The 21,554-nt window shown below is 41.3% G+C and overlaps 1 protein-coding gene across 1 annotated transcript; it reads right to left on the bottom strand.

Moving 5' to 3' along the window:
- Positions 1-5,292: 5,292 nt before the first annotated feature.
- myf6 (myogenic factor 6) lies at positions 5,293-6,866 on the bottom strand. The gene is given in 4 exon segments (XM_085376801.1): positions 5,293-5,434; positions 5,436-5,509; positions 5,614-5,701; positions 6,330-6,866. Coding segments are annotated over 4 exon segments (696 nt in total). The 5' UTR covers positions 6,837-6,866; the 3' UTR covers positions 5,293-5,407.
- Between the last annotated feature and the right edge of the window lie 14,688 nt (positions 6,867-21,554).

Below are 21,554 nucleotides of genomic sequence, written 5' to 3'. Positions count from 1 at the left end.
GATGGCCGTGATGGTGCAGAGGCTTTCATTCAAGGGGATGACTCAGGGATTACGGAGTGAGGATGTTTACAGTGAAGATAATTCAATATTTGTCCCTGTAGTGGCTCTCCAACATCTTTTTTTTCCGGACTGATAAACATTCAAGTCCCACATCCCGCAGTTTTTAATCCATCTTTAACAATAACAGAGGATCTGAGCTGAATTTTTGAAGGCCAACACTGCAGAATCAGCAAATCACATTCATTCTTATGTCCCTTCCTTGGGGTCCTCACCCCAATGTTTGAGGCTAATTTAACAGAATTAAAGTACACAGTGAAAACGATCCAAAGCCTTTTCTCAAATTGCTTTTTCCCCATATTGTAACATCCCTGTAGTTAGAAGATAAAGTGTCTCCATTTAAGATTTGCAGAAACATCTAAAGATTCTGAAATGATGCTTTTCACAGTTTGACCCAGTCCAGCTGGTTTAGGTAATGATGTTGGTGACAGCTTACAAGGATACAATGCGGATATTTCTCACAATGTGTCAAAGCGTTTGGCACGACCCCCACTCCCTCCAGCCCCATCACCACTTCTCTGGGAACTGCGCACACCTAAGAAAACACCAGTACCTGCTGCTGCCTCTGAATTGCCGTCGGAGTTTGGATTAGGCACAGCTGAAGAAGACATCGGCTCGCCTGAGCTTGTAGCTAGCTGCGAAGATCAAAGGCTGTTTAGACTGAGAACAACTCGGACAATGAGAAAACCTGGCATCAGCTTAATTGAGCCGGGGGGTTAGATTAGTGCAGCACATGGCGTAATGATGCGGGGAGACGATATTGCGCGCAGGCTGGAGATGTGATCTGCGCACTCGGCTCGTCTCTGGGGAGCTCTCCGAGGTTGCTTTTTTGTTGTTCTCAAGGGTCAAAGACAGAGTTAAGTGAGGGGCAGGAGGTGATCTTTTTATGTTTCATCTGCCTCACGTCTGAAAACCTTATTTCTTCTAAAGTGCCTCACGCTTTGACTTTATGCTGCTTGCTTGGTGCTGCACCATCCCCCAGATAGAGAGGCAGTGCATCGCTTACATTCCTCCTCCCATTTAGCAAAATAAACGGTTTTATGGAAATCTATAAATAAATGTATTTTTATTTAATAAATCCAAACTATCCAGAGTTATAGGATTTACGGTATATACTTGTCAGAACAGTAAAAGTACTGAGTGGCCACTTTGAATACCATCAAAAGTTGTCGGGATTAGAAAGTGGTTTAGCCGGTTTTGTGTGTGTGTGTGTGTGTGTGTGTGGGGGGGGGGGGGGGGGGGGGGGGGGTATTCCTTTTTATGACAGTCCCACTGAGGGTGATTCATTAGTTTGTCTATGCATGGGCATGTCTGCTTTTCGTTTGTATTGTTAATAATACAAATGTCAAAACTTTTTAAAAGGACAAAACAGAAATAACAGCAAAATATTCTCTATATGTAAAAATATGTAAAATGTAAGTTGAGTAATTAAGTACGTGATTATGACGCAGGTAACAGTGTGAAAATTAAGTCAATCTTAAAATGCAAGTTTGTGTAAATTACAAGAATCCCATTGAGATTTATTGAACCTCTCGATGTGTTCACTTGACCCAGTGGTTCTCAGACTTTACCATGCCCCACTCCAGAGGCCAAACACAGCCCATGTCCCCTTTTCTGTCTTATTGACATTTAAGTTGAATTTTATTTAAAATAAAAAGATCAAATATATATTTATTCGAGTTAGGTTAACTTCATGGCACAGAAGGAGCAAGAGGAAGTCATGGAGAGGTGGGCAGGAAGTCAGAATATCTGATCAAAATATAAAAACAACAGCAGTTTGTGCTGTTTCATGTTTGTGAACATAAATATTCCCTTAAATAAAAAAGGTTCCTCTGCACGAATTTCCAACATTATTTTAAGTCCCTGAACACATTTGAAAATGGGAGGTGTGGTGGACTCCAAAGACCTAAGCTTAAAACATTGAGATCACAGTTGTTCACATATTTGTATGATTTTTAAATATGTTTTTAAGTAGGAATGTGTTACTTGGTGTGTTTAGAAAAAGTAATGGTTTGGGTTAGTGCAACTATTAAATATAAATATAATAAATAAATAAATAAATAAATAAATAAATAAATAAAGTTTAACTTTATCAGTAAAAAAAAATGCATGCTGACATGAAAATGGTATTGCTGGGTGGGAAGACCCCTTCCAATGCCCAACAGTGGGCACTTCCCTGTTAAAATATCATACTGATTAGATGTTTAAAATGTTATAATCTGAAAGAAAAACTCTATTGCTCCTAACTGGGTCCTTACCTCAGTTTGCTCTACATGGAAAGCTGTGGATGAAAGGAAAAAAGCAAACAAAAGCGATCAAATAAAATCAAAATCAAAAGAAAGAACAATGGATTTTATTTTTCAAAGCACAGTGTTTTTGGTTAAAGGCAATTTCCCACCCACATAAAATCCAAGTCCATTTTACATTCCCCACAAGAACGAATGAAAAAAAAAATGAGTGGCAACACCATTTGTGTTGGCAGCGAGCAGAAAGAGGTGCACCGCCAGCCCCGTCAGTACTAAATCCTTTGCTAGCAGGATATTCAAGGAAAGTCTGAGTAAATCAGAGCATTTCAACCTCCAGGCTTATCCCCCCTCCTATAACAGCTCGCCTTTCATCAGCTTTAACTTTCAAAACGCTGCCTTCACAGCCAAATGACAATTATATGGTGTCATCAGTAACACCGAAATCCCCGTAAAGTCATACAAGAGAAAGTCTGGACTTGGAGAGAGCAGGGCTATTTCTGTGAGCATGCACACAGTCAGATGGTGCAAACACAAAAATAAGACAATGAGGTTCAAAATGCAGTCAATACAACTCTACTAACAGCACAGAAAGGAAATGTGCTTGTATGCACCACCACCCCCAAAAACCCACACACTCATCTGAGTTCTTTTTTTAAATGTGATTACCGGCCTCCATTGTAACAGATATTACATCCACTGCTACACATATGAGCTGCAAAGTAAGTATCACTGCTATCAGAATGAGTGAGTAGGAGCCCATTAAAATCACATTACTGTTAGCGCTATCGGATTTCTGTCTGGTTTCTACAGAAAAAAAAGGATATTTAGTATAAGATGTATGCATGCTGAATAATACCATATCATACAGAACCTTGCATTAGTGTATGTTTACCAGCTTTAATTTAGTTTGGTTCTGGAAGTGTTAACTTCATTTTGGGAATAAAAGTACACAGTACTGTGAAAGTAATATTGCACAAACTTATACTTTGAACTTTGAAGTATTTTTTATTAATCCACACTCAAGTAGCTAAAGAAAAACCATGAGTGTTATGCTTTATCCAGAACGTGCACCTATGCATGCTCAAGTAAAAAAGATTTCCGGTATCTTTAAATTAAATGTGGTAGAGGTGTTGTGTAGATAGGGAAACACACACTGCCCCAAAGCTAGAAAGACTAACGCACAAACCAACAGATCTTGTAAGAGCGCTGCAGGTTTTCTTTTGTTGGAAATTGTCGAGCCACTATATTAAAAACAAACTCAATTCAATTACCTGTTCTAGACTAGTTAATAAATAAAAGGACATGTGTACATGATGTGCCTTAATGAGAGGAAACACTGGCATAAAATATAGAATGAAAAAAGCCTCACAGCTGTGGGAAGAAAGGTCCCTCTAATTAGCTTTGTAGAGCGTATTGGCATCCTGAACCAGTCACTCAACACACTTCAGACTACTTAAAATACATAGAACACCAAACAGACGAAGGCCTCCAAACCTCTGAACTTTCTTCCTGGTTGTTTTTAATGAATTATTGAAGATACTGAAAAGGAGTCAATATACATAGCAAAAAGTGTGTTCAAGTTAGAGGAGGAACACCTCAAATTTGATTCCAAGCACACTACTTGAGTAAAATTGTTTTTCTTTGCACCACTGCTAAATCAAAGCTTTGAGATATGCATTGTTCTCCCTTGGCTTAATATTTCATTGAGGTCTTTAACTCCTTATGAACTTGGCATGTGTGCACGAGAGACACTTTGTGTGTTCATATCTGTGTGTGTGGCTGCAGGCCTGAGAGATGAGGCAGAGTCTCAAAGGTCAACCATGGCTCTGTGTCATCTGCTAAGATCTGAAGGAGCGCAGTGCACCCCCCCCCCCCCCCAACATCATCAACAAACACCCCTTTATCATGTCAATACAAGACTCGGTGGATTTCCATGTCGTTAGCATCATGTCACACGTTTAAATAGCTCGTGTGTGAACGCTTTGCCACCAGATGACGAAGCTAGCGATGATGAATTAATGGCTCAGATAACTTCATTATCCTGCTGGGCTTTGCACTTATGCCTGCAACCCAAGTTTCCACGTCCCCAACATATGATAGGAGAGGAGAGCAGAGGCACGCTGTGTTTGGAGGAGACTCGAGTTACTGTTGTGGGCTCAGGCCTGCTGGATGCCAGTTGGAACAGAGAGAGCAGCAAAATGTTTCAGGGCAGTTTAAATGGTTTATATGGACCTCTAGTAGAATGTTGAATGTTAACGGAACTGGCGGATCTTGAGCAAATAGCTTTTTTTTTAAAATTGTTGTGGTTTTTTTAATGCAACCAGCAGGGGCATTTTTAAATGAGGTGGCAAAAGAGCCCGAGAACAAGACAGGGGAGGCCCACTGAAATTCATCCATTCACTTCCGCTGGAGCCTATCCCAGCTGTCTTAGGGCAAGAGACAGGGTACACCTTGGACAGATCACAGCAGGAGGAAATAAAAACAGGAAACTGAGGCTACAATTTGCCAGCAATCGCTAAAAATGGATAAGAGAAGAGTGGAAAAAGTTGCCTGGTCTGATGAGTCTTGATTTCTCCTGAGCTGTATCCAAGGTTCAGAGTGATGGTGGTGGTGTAATGGTCTGGGGGTTATTTTCTTGGCATGCTTTGGGCTGCTTAGTACCAACTGCATCTATGTCATGAAGGATTAAGGCAGTTCTGAAGGTAAAGGAGGGTTTAATAGAGTATCAGTCCTGAGTAACTAATAAGGATCAGATGTTCCATCCAAAATACAATGGATTGCAAACACCAATCTGGCATGCCCTTGCAAATAAATATACCAAGGTTTGCACAACTGCAATAGTAGAACTCAGTCATTTATTTTGTTGGTCAGCTGTGTACATTAAATAAAGAGAATTTCAGCTTCCTTAAAGCCAAGGTTAGCCTTTGGACACAAAATAAATACATCTAAACTTCATGTCAATATAAAATATGTACAAATCTTTTGCGCTTCCTGTACAAATGAAGTACTTACAAACAGAAGTCAGAATGGTTTAGTATAGCAAAAATAGTTCACAGATGATCAGAATAGATCATATTGAAAATGTCAGATAGTTTGCTAATGTTTCAGTTTTCTGAGACGTCCTCACTGACTGCTGTCGTTGGTGATGCTGTCCACGATGGAGGACAGCCGCAGGAGGCTGGAGGACGCGGAAGACTCACTGGCTCCTAAAATGAAAGGACTTATGATACCACATGATGTTTTCTCTTTTTCTCTTTTTTTAATGAATTTACACCTGACTTCAAGCAAAGGTAGTGTGCAAGGTGTGTACCTTCTGTGCGGTTCATTGCTGAAGTGGAATGGTCAGCAGAGGTTGGCCAAGCCTCAAAGGATTTCTTCCAGTGGTACTCACCGGCCACCTGTAAAAAACACACATTATCCATATTCTTTTCCACATAGCCTCATTTATCCTGTTTTCTTTCCCTCACCACGAACCAGTCACGGCAGATGAGCCAGGTTCCTTCCTCATGAAAGGGAGTTTTTCCTTCCCACAGTCACCAAGTGCATTTCCATAGGAGTTTGTTTGATTCTCTGTATTATTGTAGGGTCTTTACCTTACAATGTAAAGCACCTTTAGGTGACTGTTGTGATTTGGGGCTATATAAATAAGAGCGAATTGATTAAATATTATTGCCTGTAATATGAAGAAAAAACTTTTAAATTATTGCAGAAACAGGCTGCTATTACTGAGAAGCATTCAACATTCAATAAGAAAGTAATTAAAAGTATTCAAAGACCACGACGTGAGAAATTTGTAATTATATTATTAGTGAAAACCACACTGCTAGATTAAAAAAATCAGTGTGGCACAGAGTAATAAGCATTCACGTTATAATGTCATTAATGAGCACCACAAACACATTAAAAGTCCAAACTGGGATATTCTTGATCGGGTGGGGAATAATCTGAAATCCACAGATGCACAGATTTACACATTCATGTGAATAGTATGAGGAGTTTCCTCTTCAGGTTGGTATACTCGCTCACATTGTTTTCTTTTGCGTCACATGGAGATCCGGTTTTCTCCTGCTCGTCCAGCGTCTGCAGCAGCTCCTGCAGCCTCTCTATGTAGCTGATGGCGCTGCGTAAAATCTCCACTTTGGGTAGCCTCTGGTTGGGATTGGCTACGGTCTTCCTCTTCAGTGCGTCGAAGGCTTCGTTGATCTTCTTAAGCCTCCTCCTCTCCCTGAGGGTCGCAGCCTTACGTCTATCCGTGGGAGCCGTCTTTCTCTTGCAGATCTTACAGGCCCACATGAGGCACTGACCCTCGCAGTGCGCCCGGAGACCCGGAGGCGCGGGGACGTGCTCCTCTCCACTGCTCTCCCCACCGGACGGGACATTATCGTGACCCGCTTGGGACAGTGGGCTGTCATTGCCATTGTACAGAGGGGAAACCCCTGCCATATCCAAGTGCTGTAGTGGTCCATGATCTGCTTCCTCCAGATAGCGCAAATCATTAAAAAGATAACTGTTGGTCTCGAAAAGGTCCATCATATTGCTGCACTCCTCACTCTGTATTCACACTGGTCTCTGGCATTTAAATAGAGCAGCAAGGACACAAGTCAACAGATTATATATAGAATGTGAAACTCTATCCAACACTTTGGCTGCCACACTGCAACAACCATCTTTTTTTTTTTTTTTCAATCGGTCTTCACAACATACTGACTTTGTACAGACAGAAATGTCCCCTCAGGTTTCATAACAGGTGCATGTGCGTTATGATATTTCACAATGAAAAAGTAAATGTTACAGGATAGAGAGATTACTGTTTCTCGCTTTTATCCGTACATCACAGGGGGCTCTAATTTGTAGCAAAACACTTCATTAATAGTTATTAATAACTCATTAGTGTGTTTTTAAGTAACTGGACAAAAGCTCTGTGTTGCCAGGTTGGGTTGTAAAAAGTGTCTTTAACTGCTATGTCTGCAGCATAGTTTTAATTGTACGAATGAATGATTGAAAATGATCCTTTCCAAATAGGATTACATGGCAATCAAGGTTAGGAATCATTGCTGTAAAAATCTGATTCTTAAACCTAAAGAAAGAGAGTGTGGAGAGTTTCCATAATCTTCATTTTCCACCCTTCTTAACCACTGAGAGGGTCACAAAGTGCTGGAGGCGTCAGGCGTCAACCATGGGGCATCTTCAAACGAAATTCATTCAATTCTCAGTCTCTTTAACTGATAAGCCTTCGTAATGGTCAATACCAGCTGACATGAAGAATTATTCTCACTCTTAAACTGCCAATGAAGTCGCTAGTTAAATTTTGTTCTATGAATTTGACGACATCACAAAAAAGAAAGGGCTTTAAGTTGATTAAGAAGCCTTCACTGAGCAAGAGGCATTGAACACTGCCAACCATACAGCCCATCAAAGAGACACAGACATCCACACACACTCGAATCCACACGTAAAGACAATTGAGTTACAACTTAAAATGGCATGGCAACAGTTTTGGTCTGTGAGAGGAACCTGTGTAGACAAAAGTAGAATATGCAAACTTCTGGAAAAAAAAAGGCCTCAGGCAAGTTTGAACCTACAACTGTTCTTACTGTGGCGGCAGTTAATAAACAAATTTAAGGCTATTTCAGATGCCCTGGAGCTCTTTTTTTTTTTTGGAAACACCACATGAAGGAAGGAAGCTAATAAACTTCTAAACCCAAAAAAGAGAAAATCAGGTTGCATGATGGGTTGTGTATAATTTGACCAAATTGAATATTTTGCAATCTGGAAACCCAGTTGTGGTTCTTATTTATGACATGTTATTCTGTTTACTTTAAGGATCCATGACAAAAGCCAGATTTGATCAGCAAATCAGAAAACAACAATAGATATCATAATAGATTATTTCAAATAAACCATATCGCTGCTGTTTTAACTCTAGTTTGTTGTGCTCATTTTAGACAGTATGGACAACTGTAAGTTGTATGCGGTCTCAACATAAATAGATGGGAATGCGCACAGTCAAAAGAGCTTTGAGAAATGTCTCAACTCGATGATATAAATAGAAACGTGGCTCAGTCATTTCAGATTCATAAAAGAGATAAAAGCCTGTGAAGAGGTGATATATTGCCTGTTGGCATTTTTCCTCCAAACTCAAAGGGCTGTGATTGGAAACTTCACAGGCAGGAATGTGAGGGATTCCTATTTTTGAGTGACTGCATGACCTTGTCTTTTGAAATGAAATAAGATGATCTCATTAGGCTGCGGCAGCCTTTGAGACACAAAAACAAACACATCTTTCGACATGCATCCAGATAACTGTCGGCTTCTTTGCGGAGCAGAGAGACACATAAAGAGCAGGGGTGTTTTGTTTTTTTTGAATGAATGAATGAATGAATCAAATTTAAGAGCAGAAGAGGCACTGGGACCTTGGTGGTGTGTACTAAAGCATGCTGCACAGCCAGCTCACATGTGGGGGTTTTATATGACCCTGCATGTGGAAGTCCCTTCCCTTCAGCTCCCAGCTTCTGTCATGTTGTTTTTAAAGAGTCACCAGTGCCTTTCATCATTTGACAGGATGTCTGAAATACTGCCACAAGTCAACACAACATCTCTAAGTCACCTTCTACACATATACTTGAACATATTGGCTCAGTTATTCCAAAAATTGTAATTGTCAGTTTCTAAGTTCTCGCTTCAGTATATGAGTAGCTCTCAGAACTCCACAGTATCTCTAAATCCTTAAATAATTGGCCCAACAACACATATAATTAAACCCCAATATTAAATATTAAAGTCAATTTGAGAGCTATACTGCACTGCAGTGTTCATTTGTATAGTTTACAAACCAATAAATATATGCAAACTGAAAAAAATCAATAATATTGGCTTTGAACTGATATGATTTCTGTGATAAACAGCAGAGTAACCATAGGTTCTATAGCAATCCTTTGTATCTGGAGGAAATGTTTTAAATCTGCATTTTCTTCTAATGGCCAGCAGGGGGCAATACCTCTGGTTGTCTCTTTCCATAGACATGTATGAAAAAATGCTGCAAACCCATAGATCTATCTGGGTGCCCATGCTGAGCCCTGTCCACTGCTGAAACAACGGACACATGAGCATCAGAAATGGACCATGGAGCAATGAAAAAAGGTGGCCTGACTCAATGGAGCACGTTTGCTTTAACTTCACATGGATGGCAGGGTGCATCTCCGTTACTTACCTGGGAAACACCTGGCACTAGGATGCACTATGGTAGGAAGGCAAGCCAGCAGAGGAAGGGTGATGCTTTGAGCAATGTTCTGATTAGAAACCTTGGGTCCTGCCATCCATGTGGATGTTACTTTGACACATTCCACCTACCCAAGCATTGTTGTAGACCATGTACACCCTGAAAACCGTATTCCCTGATCGGTGTGGCCTCTACCAGCAGGATAATGCACCTGCACATAGCAGAAATGGCTCAGGCATGTTTGAGGAGCACAACAATGAGTCTGAGCTGTTAACCTGGCTTCCAAATTCTCCAGATCTCAGTTCACTTGAACATCTGTGCTGGGCAAACAATCCCAATCCACAGCAGCCCACCGTGTAACTAACAGGACTTAAAGGATCTGTTGCTAACATGTTGGTGCCAGATACCACAGCACACCTTTAGGTGTCTACTAGAGTTAATGGCTCAATGGTTCAGGGCATTGTTGTCAGCTAAGGGCAGACAAACACAATATTAGGCGGGTGGTCATACTGTTATGCCTGAGCTGTAGGCGGTTGTGTGTCCTCTAAGAGTGGGCGTGGCTTAAGGAGGAGTCAGGCAGGGACACCTTTTTGCCTCCACATGAGCCCAGCCCTCCTACTTATTCTACTTATATGATTGTTCTTCTACTCACCGGCTGCTAATACCTTTCCCTTACTTACCTGCTTTTCTGTTCCACATGCTCCTCATACTTACTATCTGACTTTTCCAGACCTGTGAATCTGCCTGACCCACTCTTACTGAGCCACTTGCTCAGCACCTTAAGAAGACTTGGGAACTCCCCTGTCTTGCGTTGCCCAAAGATACTGACCTAAATGTAACCCAAACCTTACATGACCAATATCTGAACTAGGGATGGGTATTGATAAGATTTTAACGATTCCGATTCCATTTTCGATTCTTTATCGATTCTCTTATCGATTCTTATTTTTAAAAAAGGAGAACACTAAAGTCGATTAGCTTAGAACTTTGTTTTTTATCTTCTCTTTGAACAAGATAGAAATTTAGGAGTAACATGGCCTTACAAACCCAACAGTGAGATCTTAAGAGATCCACAGCCTACGGCTCTTCAATGGGGTGCCACAGGGTCCCCAGGAAAAAAAAAGTAAATGTAAAATAATAAAATAAATATTCTTCTGTAGCAATAACAAAGTATAACATAAATTATTCTGTAGCAATTACACAAGAATATCCAGAAATGTCCCTGCCTACAATTAAACACATTCACTTACCAAAGTGAAATCGGGGGCATCTGCTGTGGCAAATGGGTGCAAGCCTTTTACCACAAACTCAGTCACTGCTCGGTGACATTCGTCTATCCTGGCCTGAAAGGAGACGCTACCGGTAGACTGCAGCAAGAACTGCCAGCATCTGAGCCAGACTCTGTCTGTCTCATCACGGTCACCTAAATGCACAGTAATGGCAGGTTTTGTAATAAGGCAGCTAACATCATATGCACTGTTAGTTGATTATTTACCTGCCGCATTAACAGGAGAGGACGTGCAAACGTTACCGCTGCTGCTGGGTTGAGATTCATGAGTCCGGAGCGAAATTAAAAACACGACATTCATTTAAGGTCATCGCGTGTTTTGTGAACAAATGCTTTTGCATATTCGTAGTGTTTCCTCCCTTAAATGAAATATCTACTTTGCAAGTATTGCAAGTTGCCCTGTTGTCATCCGTTCTCGTAAAGTATGACCAAACTTTTGAGCATTTGAGCCGCTGGCGCCGTGTTTCCTGCTGGGTAAATGACGCTCCGCAACGTGGTGACGTCATTCGGGGCGACTGGAATCGATAAGGGAATCCAAGGAATTGAAACAGTGGGAACCGGTTCTCAACAAGAACCGGTTTTCGATACCCATCCCTAATCTGAACGTTAACTGTTGTTGCACCTTCTTGTGTTCTGTCTTTGAGTCACTCAGGTTTAACCTTCACACATTTGTTTTTTAAATTACTGCCAGATAATTTGAATTCAATCTAAGTGTTTCACACTTTAGATGACAGGATACATTAAAGAAATATCTATAACATACCAACACACATTCAAACATGCTTTCACAAAGCCGCATGCCAAATATTTGTATGAGCATGACATTTGATGGCATAAATAAAATTTTGACGTTAATCACTGGAATTTTGAGAATATGTTTTTTTGTAGTCACAGGGAGAAAACAGCTCGTATCCATAAAGCCTCGTTAGAAAAGCTAAACATAATCCAGTAAAATGCTTAAATTATGCAGCTGTGTTAAAATAGAAGCTGTGTGTGTTGCTCTACATGCTATATTGCAAATGCATGAGATTTCTTTTGTGCTTTTACTTTAAAGGCGAAGTCACTTGTCAGAAACAATATAGCTTTCATTATTAGTTTTTCAAACAGCAGAGGTGACACATACGATATAGAATAGAAAGTGTGTGTGCGTGTGTGTGTGTGTGTGTGTGTGTGTGTGTGTGTGTGTGTGTGTGTGTGTGTGTGTGTGTGTGTGCGAGGTAGGTATTTGGTGTCTGGATATGTTTTGTCAGCCACGGTAAATTTTTGTGTCTCTGTCACTGCTGCTTTGTCATTTTCACGCAAACACAAAGTCGTGATGAAAAAGAAAAATGATGAATAGTGATAAATGAATGACGATTATAAATAAATTGTCTCATGAACAGAATATAAATTAAAATTAGACTCATTTCAGACTTTAATTTGCCTCGATTATTGCACCGCAATGAAAAGTACTCATCCTCCAGGTGAAAGGAGTCGCGTCCCTGCTGTGCCCTGATCGTGTATTCTCCCCCCAGGGGTTGGCCTACTGCGCATCCTGAACCTGACCGTAAATTCCCATCAGTGTTGAGGGGTTGACGCTTCAGCTGTCAGGGAGAATCATGGGATGGGGTGGAGGGGAGGGGGGGGCAGAAACTTACACTAGAAGATCAGGCCTCTAAGGGAAGACGATGCAGTCAGGATGGGTTGCACGAAGCGTAAATCTGCCTGGAATCCAAAGAGGCTCAGAGGCGTCAGCTCTGCGGTCTGAACACGTAACAGGCAAAATCTGTGTGTAAAGACACAATGGGTGTGTTTAAAATGTCTGTATGACATATTGCTTCTTGAGATTGTCTTTCAGTGGTAAATAAAAAGGTCATTGTACAGCAGTTCAGCAGTGAGACATTCCTGTTTGAAGGTACACTTTGATGTTCTTGGGGAATCCATATACTTTCTTCTTTAGCTCAATTAAAATTAAAACCACTCATGTCTGTCCACTTAATACAAAGCTACAGGCCAAAGACTGTTAGCTCATCACAGCAGAAAGAGTGAATCAGTGGCACATGGGAGAAGTTTGCCTGCAGGGCTTTCTGGCAGAAAGTTCCTTTTGTTATTTTCAGATTTCAGTAGCAGTTTAGTCAGGTTAACAAAGTCTTAGAGAGCGTGTCTGGCAGAAAGCCTTAAAGGCAGAGTTATCTCATGTGTTTAATTGTTCAACAGGCATATTTATAATGCAAACCACCAAATCGACCAAGCAGGTCTGCTGCCTAAATCTAACCAAACCGTGTCTGAAAACTGAAAACGATTTAAAGAAACCTTTCTTCCAGAATGCCCTGAAGGCAGACTTCTACCACTAAACCTTAGCTCACTAAGTTCTGTCAATAGGTAACACAGTCTGATCATCAGCACATTTAAAGATGACCAATAAACACTTCATATATATATATTGTTTGTTTAAAGAGTTCAAAAGGTAGAGCAGATGTTGTCAGGGTTAATCTGGGAGCCAGCACAGAAAAATGTTAATCACTTGTAGTGTTTGTAAGGTTCAGGTACATCTCTTGACATCAGCTGTTTTAATCACTGTTAGAGTGGGATACACTTATCTACAAGCTCCCTGAGAGCTTTGTTATACACTCACTGGACGCTTCAGTGACACGTTGCTAGGACTGGGTTGGAGCTCATTTTGCCTCCAGACTTTAATTCCTTGTAATACAGATTCAACAAGATGCTACAAACACTGTTGACACGACAGCATCACTTGTTTCACGGGATGATATGTGGAAGCAGTCATCAGAAGATGCGTGCACATGCTCAGCAACAATATTCACTCTGATGCTCAGTTTGAACTTCAACATGTCGCCTTAACCGAGTCCCAATGGCTACATTCTTTGACTTGTATCCATTTTCTTCTGTTTATCAAATTTAGGGTTGTGATTGTTCTAAAACGTATCCCTGCTGAGGCAAAAGGTTGGTGGATTTGAACCCAGTAGCACACACACACACACACACACACACACACACACACACACACACACACACACACACACACACACACACACTCCAGTGGATGCATCAGGGACATCCAGGGTTTAGTATCTTGCTGGGGATCAGAAAACTGACCTTGAGATTGGCAGACAACCTGCTGCACTACCTGAGGCACAGCAAAAGATTTCATGGCTTTTATCATAGGTCTAAAGATGTGGTTCTATCAGGCAAGATCAGATGTGTCAGTAAATTTCAGAACTGCTGGCAGGTTTTTCCTCTTTCTTTTTTTTTCTTCTTTTAAATCTTTTAGGTCTGGACAGAATGAGGTTAGAGGTTTCCTTTATCCTAAGTGGGGCTGCTTGTGCTGAGATGGGAAAAAATCCACATATTTCCCCAAATGTGAAATTATTCTATAAATATATTTATCAGAAAGCTTTCTACTACTTTCTTTTACAATAAGTTTAACACTGTATCAGTCTGATAGAGTCAAACATCAAAAAACTGCTTAAAATCACAGGAAGTTCAAGAAGAAGAAATTTTTAATAAGGAACTTCCACACTTTGACAGCACCTCAGATATTAAGCATATTAAAGTCAGATGTAATCCCAAAGGGGACAGACAGTAGCTCCTCCAGTGGCACTTCAGAGACATTTTTTCCTTTGTGAATAATTGATCAAGCAATGGAGGAGAGGTGAAAGAGAGAAAATGAAATACACCAAGGTGCTGCTGATCTCATTTGTCTGTTTTTGTAAAGACAGAACCTGCACATTAACAGATTATCTTTGGAATAAAATAATAACAGATTGAAAGTAATATTTTGTTACAGAAATATTTCTCCCTCTCATATATAACTCTCTTAAAAACACATGCATTCCTCTTTGCATATCACATTATCCAGTGACTCGTTTTTGCTTGATTAGGTTAATGAATGCTAAAGTTGTGTAACAGTGTATTTATCTTACTTTTCCCTCCCCGTGTTTCTTTAGGGCTTCTCTACGCGCACTGTCTAAAACTCTAACGTTCGTGCCTATCGTGTTCTGTTACAGTTCACGTAGGGTCTTGAACACACAGGTCATGTCCGTGATTTTTCTCCTTCTAGCGGGTGTTAGAAGTCGGATCCAGTTAGGACCAGTGCTGACATGAGGGTCACAAACACAACTGATAATGAACATGAACTTTAGGACCTCTTCTCTGCGAGCTTTCCACCCTTCCTCGCACGCCACCTCCCCGCACCCCCTCGGCTTAACAGCACCTCCTGACTCAGACAGAACTCATTGGGGTGCTTGAGAGGAAACGCTGAGCACCGTGACGGACACAGCGCATATAACCCAGCTCCACACCTGGGATATGAATTAGCCAATCAGAGGTTAAGTACTGTGGTCATGGGCCTGATGACAAAGCTTCACCTGGGATCACAGCTTCTCGACCTTCAGGGTCAGCCTGCAAAAAGAGGCCAGTAGACGAGTGGAAAAGAGAGCTCATGTCTCAATAAAGTTATGGTTTAAGACGACACTAAAAATGAATTTATTGTCACAGTCTGTGACAGTCATTTTGTTTTCTTTCTCATAGGTGTATAGGGGCATCCCTGACCCAGTTTCGGTCAGCACATCTGTTTACATATTGTCTCATCACCTTCTCGGATTAAAGGACCAGCTTGTCACCTTTGTGGTGGTAATCAGGCTCTCAAATTGTGAGTGATTTTTGCTTGCGTCTATTACATTGTTGTCTTGTTTCTGCTTCTAGTTAAATGCAGGTGTGAAATGACAAGGAAAACACAATTACTCACCAGTCCTCTCTTCTTTCACAGTTCTCTCTTCTTGCATCCATGCGCAGAAAACCTATTAGCTGGGTTGAACTAGCCTGTCTCCCTGCCTTTAACTCCTGTTAAAATAAAAGCACTTAAAACTTGTTTTGGTTTAAAATGGTCTGCTTTTGAGTCCACCGGTCCTGTAATACTTGAGATCACCACTGCTTATTTTGAAGAGATGTGTCTTTGTGGACTTTGGATAGCAAAGGCTTTGATAGCTAACCCGAGCTGGCTAGCAGGTAAATGAAGTAGCTAGCAGGTAAGCATGAACTGTTTTATTTAGCAGTAAATACAGCCATAACGAAGCATGCTATAAGTAAACTAGGCCAGCGTACCTGCAAATAAAAAAATAAAAAACTGGATGGATTCGAATTAATCAGAATTTCTTTTGCTGGGATAATACTTTTTCATCGTGGGCCATGATATTATAATCCCTTCTTAACCAGTACCACTCGTGTCTCCCCATTATGCACCAGTATGGCATTATAGCTTTGGTGTTTCGGTACACCATGTACCACAGAAAGAGATTGGCCTCCAAGAGATAATGGTACCACTTTGGATTGAAGGATTATAGTTATGCAACCACGGCATTGTTTGCAGCCCGAGCAGGATGAGGGTCAGGCTGTGGAGGTAGAAGCAGGTTGGTTGAAAAGTGTTTGTCATGATGGGAAAAAAGAACAAAAAAACCCCCCATCAAATATCAAAAAGCACCATGGAAAAAACCAGGAGCAACACAAACACAATCCAGAGTAACCTGCAGACCACATTTTTGAAATTCCCCCCTGGTGAGAGTACAAAGCTACAAATTGTCCACACCAGGTTGCAAAGTTGCCACGATAGGTTTGCCAGCTAGGAACCCATGGTTGTCATTATGTTTTGCATTTTGTTATATATTTTGTTGTCATTTTTCTGACTTTTTTAAGCAATAAAAAACACTTGCCCAGCTTGTGGTCTGGGCTCAAATAACCCCTTCATGGATCGCCACACTTGTCCCAAAACCCACCTTTTTTGGGATAAATGAGCCTTGCCTGTGACTTTGATAAAAGGACAAATGAGAACAGTATGGTTGGAAACAGCTGTCCCAAAAAACTACCGTACACACAGATATATATGAGGCAACCATTAAATGGCCTAACTGAAAAAAGACCGGGTACAAACTCACTCTCACTTCATTCTTTCTGCTTATATACTTATTAAATTTTCATTACCTGACAGAAATAATTTAAAATATCAAACTACTCCACACAAATACTAATATTTTGAAGAGAGTTCTTAAAGAGAAAGACTTTACAATCAAGACTTTAAGGCTGCTTAAACATTTCAACTCCAGCTAAAAAGTTCATTTACACTTTCTTTACATGCCAGTCACACAGGACGTCATATATTCACACATTTGCAACATATATTATATTTACACCAAATGTTGGTGTAATTGATCTGCTAAACTGTTACTGTTATTTTGATAATATGGGGTAAGGAAGCTCGAGGTCATTGTGCTCTAATGCACAGTGCGTAGGCTGGAAATTCCTAAGAGCTTTTCTGCACAGTCTGGAAGAGTGCCATACGAGGCTAAAGTCTTGAACAAACAATGGCTCCTCTCCGTGAGCCAACAGGAACTCTGAGACAGTCAGCAGCAGACGGTATCACGGGCCCTGCTGCCCTCATGATAGCATCTCCCTAATCTTTTTGGCCTGGCTCTCTCCAGTGTGCAGCCTATAGATTCAACGGTGGTCAAACAAAGCAGAGAATAACGGTCTCGTCAGCTAAGCTAACAGACGGGTCCTCTCACTCGTGCCCTGAGCTGTGGGTTAGAGTAGCGTCTTGGGTTTCAAAGGCAAAAGGGGAGGGGACACTGATGGCATCTGCCCTCTCTCTGGTGGACGGTGCAGGGATTCAGTTCAAAGGCTCAGCGGCTGAAGTGCATCAATTAGCGAGGGGAAAAAGCTGGCTAACTTGCCAACTCTCTATGACCTCAGAGCATTACATTATGAGGCACACTGAGAGTGTTGCACACTGGTCAGGCAATATCAATAGCCCCTTGCAAATGGACTGGTATTGATGGACTGGCTTAAAGGGTTGTTCCTGCAAATGGATGCAAAGAATAATACAGAGCGTTTAGCATGGAGAAACGAGGAAGAAACACTAGCAAAGGGTGGGCGGCTTTTGCCAGCTGTTTGCTTGGTTGTTCCATCACTGTTTCAACAGGTCTCCATTGTAGTAAACCCTGTGCGACTTATCACCTGACATCCAATGGCAATTTAGTTTGGAGTGATCCGAAGGCCCCTCCTGATTGATTCTGTCCTCATTCGGGGGAGTGATGGATTAGCCTTTTGCCATTTGGCCGGTGCGTGTTTGGGGCTGTATCCCCTTCTGTCTGCCAGATAGAGCCACTGATGAAGAGTTAGAGGGGGCACTGGCCTTGACCCAGCAGCAAATGATATGAAACCCCTTGTCTGGCCAGTGAGGTGAGGCGCTGACCCCACTGGCCTTAGCCTGTCTCGCCTTCAGCTCTTATTCATGTACTTTATGACTATTGCCTTGCATGAGAGAGTGGCACCATGAGAGGCATTTCTAAAAACTGGATTTTCTTGCATAAAGAATCCAAATAGAGGGTGTTTTTTTAAAGCAGTCTGAGGGATTTCTTTCTCGTCTTTTTGTCCTTCTTTTTTCCCTTTTTGCCGAGTCGCTTTGATGTTAGAGCCTGTAAACGATATGGTGGAGCATCGCTATCATGAATATCACACTGCCTCTGGGAGTCGGGGATGTAGCCAGCGATAACACAAAATGAATCCAATCATCAGCAAGTGTGACTGCAGTCATGGCAACCTCAGGGACAATGATCCACCAATATTAGTTTTTTTCTGAAGTATCTCAGCCAAGAACAAAGCGTGTTTTGTTACATTGAAAATTACACTTTTGAATAACAACAACAGCAGAGTTTTCTAGGGCAGGATAAAGTGTCTGGCTCCAAGAGAAACTAATAGGATATTGATGAATGTCAGTGTTGACGAGCGGGAACAGGAGCACTGCTGCGCTGTATAATTGGTTATATGGGGTTCTATCATTAAAACAACAGATAGGAAGGGCACACGAGCTTCGGCTGGATGCAGGTAATAACACGATAGCCATAAAGTCACAGTGGGTAAAGCGCACAGCCATGTCCGGCTCAGCTGTTACGAAGAGCCTTTGTTATTTAAAACCGATGCTTTATCCTGCTGATTGAAAAATGTAGTTGATGTGATGGTTCTTCCAATGGCGTATCATCCAAAGTCAACATTATTTCACTTGAGCTTTGTGAGGCATTTTCCTCCAAACTGTCTGTGTGACTGCTTTAATCGTCAATCCAGCAACAAAGAAACACATTTTAATATCCTTTACTTCCAATTAGTAATCTTAGATTTCTTGTGGGGCTGTACGTGTTTCTTTTTTTATTTCTGATCTCCATAATGATACACTAAGAGCTTAAATATTGTTAGATATCCAAGGATGATGAAAGAAGTGTGTGTAGATAATATTAGGACTGTAGCATATCTGTCACGGTGCGGCATGGCACACCATGGAAGGAGTGGGGAAGGAGGACCCAGGCGCGGTGCTCTACGTATAGACAGTGTTTATTTACAGAGGGTGATATCAAACAACAATAAATCCCCGTGTTTCTCCCCAGACTCCCGTGTCGTGTCCTCCAAGTGCTCTCTGCTCCCGTGTCTGCACTCCCGGTGCTCGCTGCTCCTTAAGCCCTCCACGCTCCTCCTGCGGGAAACAATAGCGGCAGCAGTCAGGACACTGAACAATGGCAGGCATACACTACACGACCAAAACCTAAACTGGGTAACTAACGTGGAGTCCCAAGCAAATGATCCCGCGTCGGTGGGAGCTCCAAGACTCTCTTAAGTAGCTCCCCCGACGAGGCCTGATCAGCAGCAGGTGTGTGGCTTCGGGTGTGGCCAGTCCCCTTGCAGGGCCACACCCTCCAGGCCTGACGCCGCCTATAAACAAGTGCTCAGCCACCCACACACACATATACACAAGCACAGGGAAGGGGGAGCAACACCAAAATACACAACAATAATAATAATAATAATAATAATAATATAATACATGACTGCTCAGGGATCCTGGGTCGCCCAGTCCCAGGACCCTGACAATATCACAATCTATATCTGCTTTGCAGATATAATATGGATAATAGTGAACATTAATTAAATACATGGCTATATGCACTGCATACCAAGGCCATAATATTTTAAATACAGCATCTTTTTACATCTAGGGTTGTAAAAGTTTTTTTAATAACACACCACATCTGCCTTAAAACAAAAACAATTTGAGTATGTAATAGTCAGTAGATCTTCAATGTTTTAGACAATAACCATTTGAAATACACACACTTGGCACTTCATTGGGTATACCTTGCTAGGGTTTGGTCCTCTTTTGCCTTCAGAACTGCTGTAACTCTTTGTTGCATAGACTCAACAAGGTGCTAGAGGTTTTGGACATGATAGCTTCACATAGTTGCTGCAGATTGTCAGCTACACATCTGCTCCAACAGATCCCAAAGGTGCTCCATTGGACTGACATCTGGTGACTATGGAGGCCATTTGAGTACAGTGAACTCATTGTTCATTGTAAGAAACCAGTTTGAGCAATATGACATGGTGCGTTATCGTGCTGGAAGCAACCATCAGAAGATGGACACAATGTGATAATAACAAGATGGACATAGTCAACAGCAATTACTGAGCTGGTAATGTTTAAACAATGCTCAGTTGGTATCAGACCAGAGAACATTTTTCTGATCTCCTATTATCCACATTTGATGAGCCAGTGAAAACTGTAGCTGGCACAAGCGGCACGTAGTGTGATCTTCTGCTGCTGTAGCCCATCTGCTTAAAGTTCGGCGTGTTCAGAGATGCTCTTTTATAATTAGTTACTATATTTGAGTTACTGTTTCCTTCCTATCAAGTAAAACAAGTCTTAATATTCTCCTCTGACCTCTGATATTAACGAGGCAGAGCATTGCCAGTGAGTGGATATTTTCTCTGTATACCCTAGAGATGGTTGTGTGGAATAATCTTAGTAAATCAGGAGTTAATAAAATGCTGAGACCGACCCATCTGTATGCCACAATTATGCCATGTTCAAAGTTTTCGTTTTTGTGCCTCACCCTCGCTTGCCTTTTTTCAATTCTTTCACTTCTTCACTTCTCATTAGCACATGGGGATCTACCAGACCCGGGAGCCGCTGCCAGTCCCCATCAAGGACGTCCCCAAACTGCAGCTCAATTCTTCATTAAGCTATATGTCTTTATCTACTAGAAAACTCTGCCAAAGCTAAAATCAGGATGTGGGCCCAGCTAGTGAAATGCAGACATGTTTAAGTTACTACCAGGTGACTGGCTAAATAGATATTGGAAAGAAGTTGAGCATGTTTATCTAATAATGTGACATAATCATGGTCACATAATCATTATGTGAGTCAGTGAAGAAAGGGATTCTTTCAGGCCTAATTTCATTAACAGTATGAGAGTTGAGCACATTGTCCAGACAAAAACGAATATAGATTGGTGAAGTCAACAAACAAATGTGGTTTATTATATTCGTTCTTCATTTTGAATATTCCACAGAAAACATGAAGTGGACATTTAGAATGTCTTCCTTTTAAAATGCAGATGACAACACTTTTCATGATACTGATGACGTTTATGTTAACTCAATTTTAAAAAGTCTTTACATTAAGATTTTTTTTCATTCGATATTTTAAATTGGATATTGTCTTCACAGCAAAACTCACCTTTAGTGGTTTTAAAGTTTCAAGTTTGGCATCAAGTCTGGCCATCAGTTCAGATAAAGGCATGGCAAAGAGAAGTGATCAATAGTTATCCCACTAGCTAATCATGGCGCATCTATAATTCACTGTGATATTAAATCAGATTTGCGGTGAAGTAGTTATGGGGTCAGCGCCAGGTGGTGTTGATTT

Source organism: Diplotaxodon limnothrissa, linkage group LG17 (genome assembly GCF_057381915.1).
Source record: "Diplotaxodon limnothrissa isolate DT_005_m linkage group LG17, D_limnothrissa_male_GT1.1, whole genome shotgun sequence".
Classification (NCBI taxonomy): Eukaryota; Metazoa; Chordata; class Actinopteri; order Cichliformes; family Cichlidae; genus Diplotaxodon; species Diplotaxodon limnothrissa.
The sequence above is the reverse complement of the archived record's forward strand: the minus strand, read 5'-3'. Positions and strand labels throughout refer to the sequence as shown.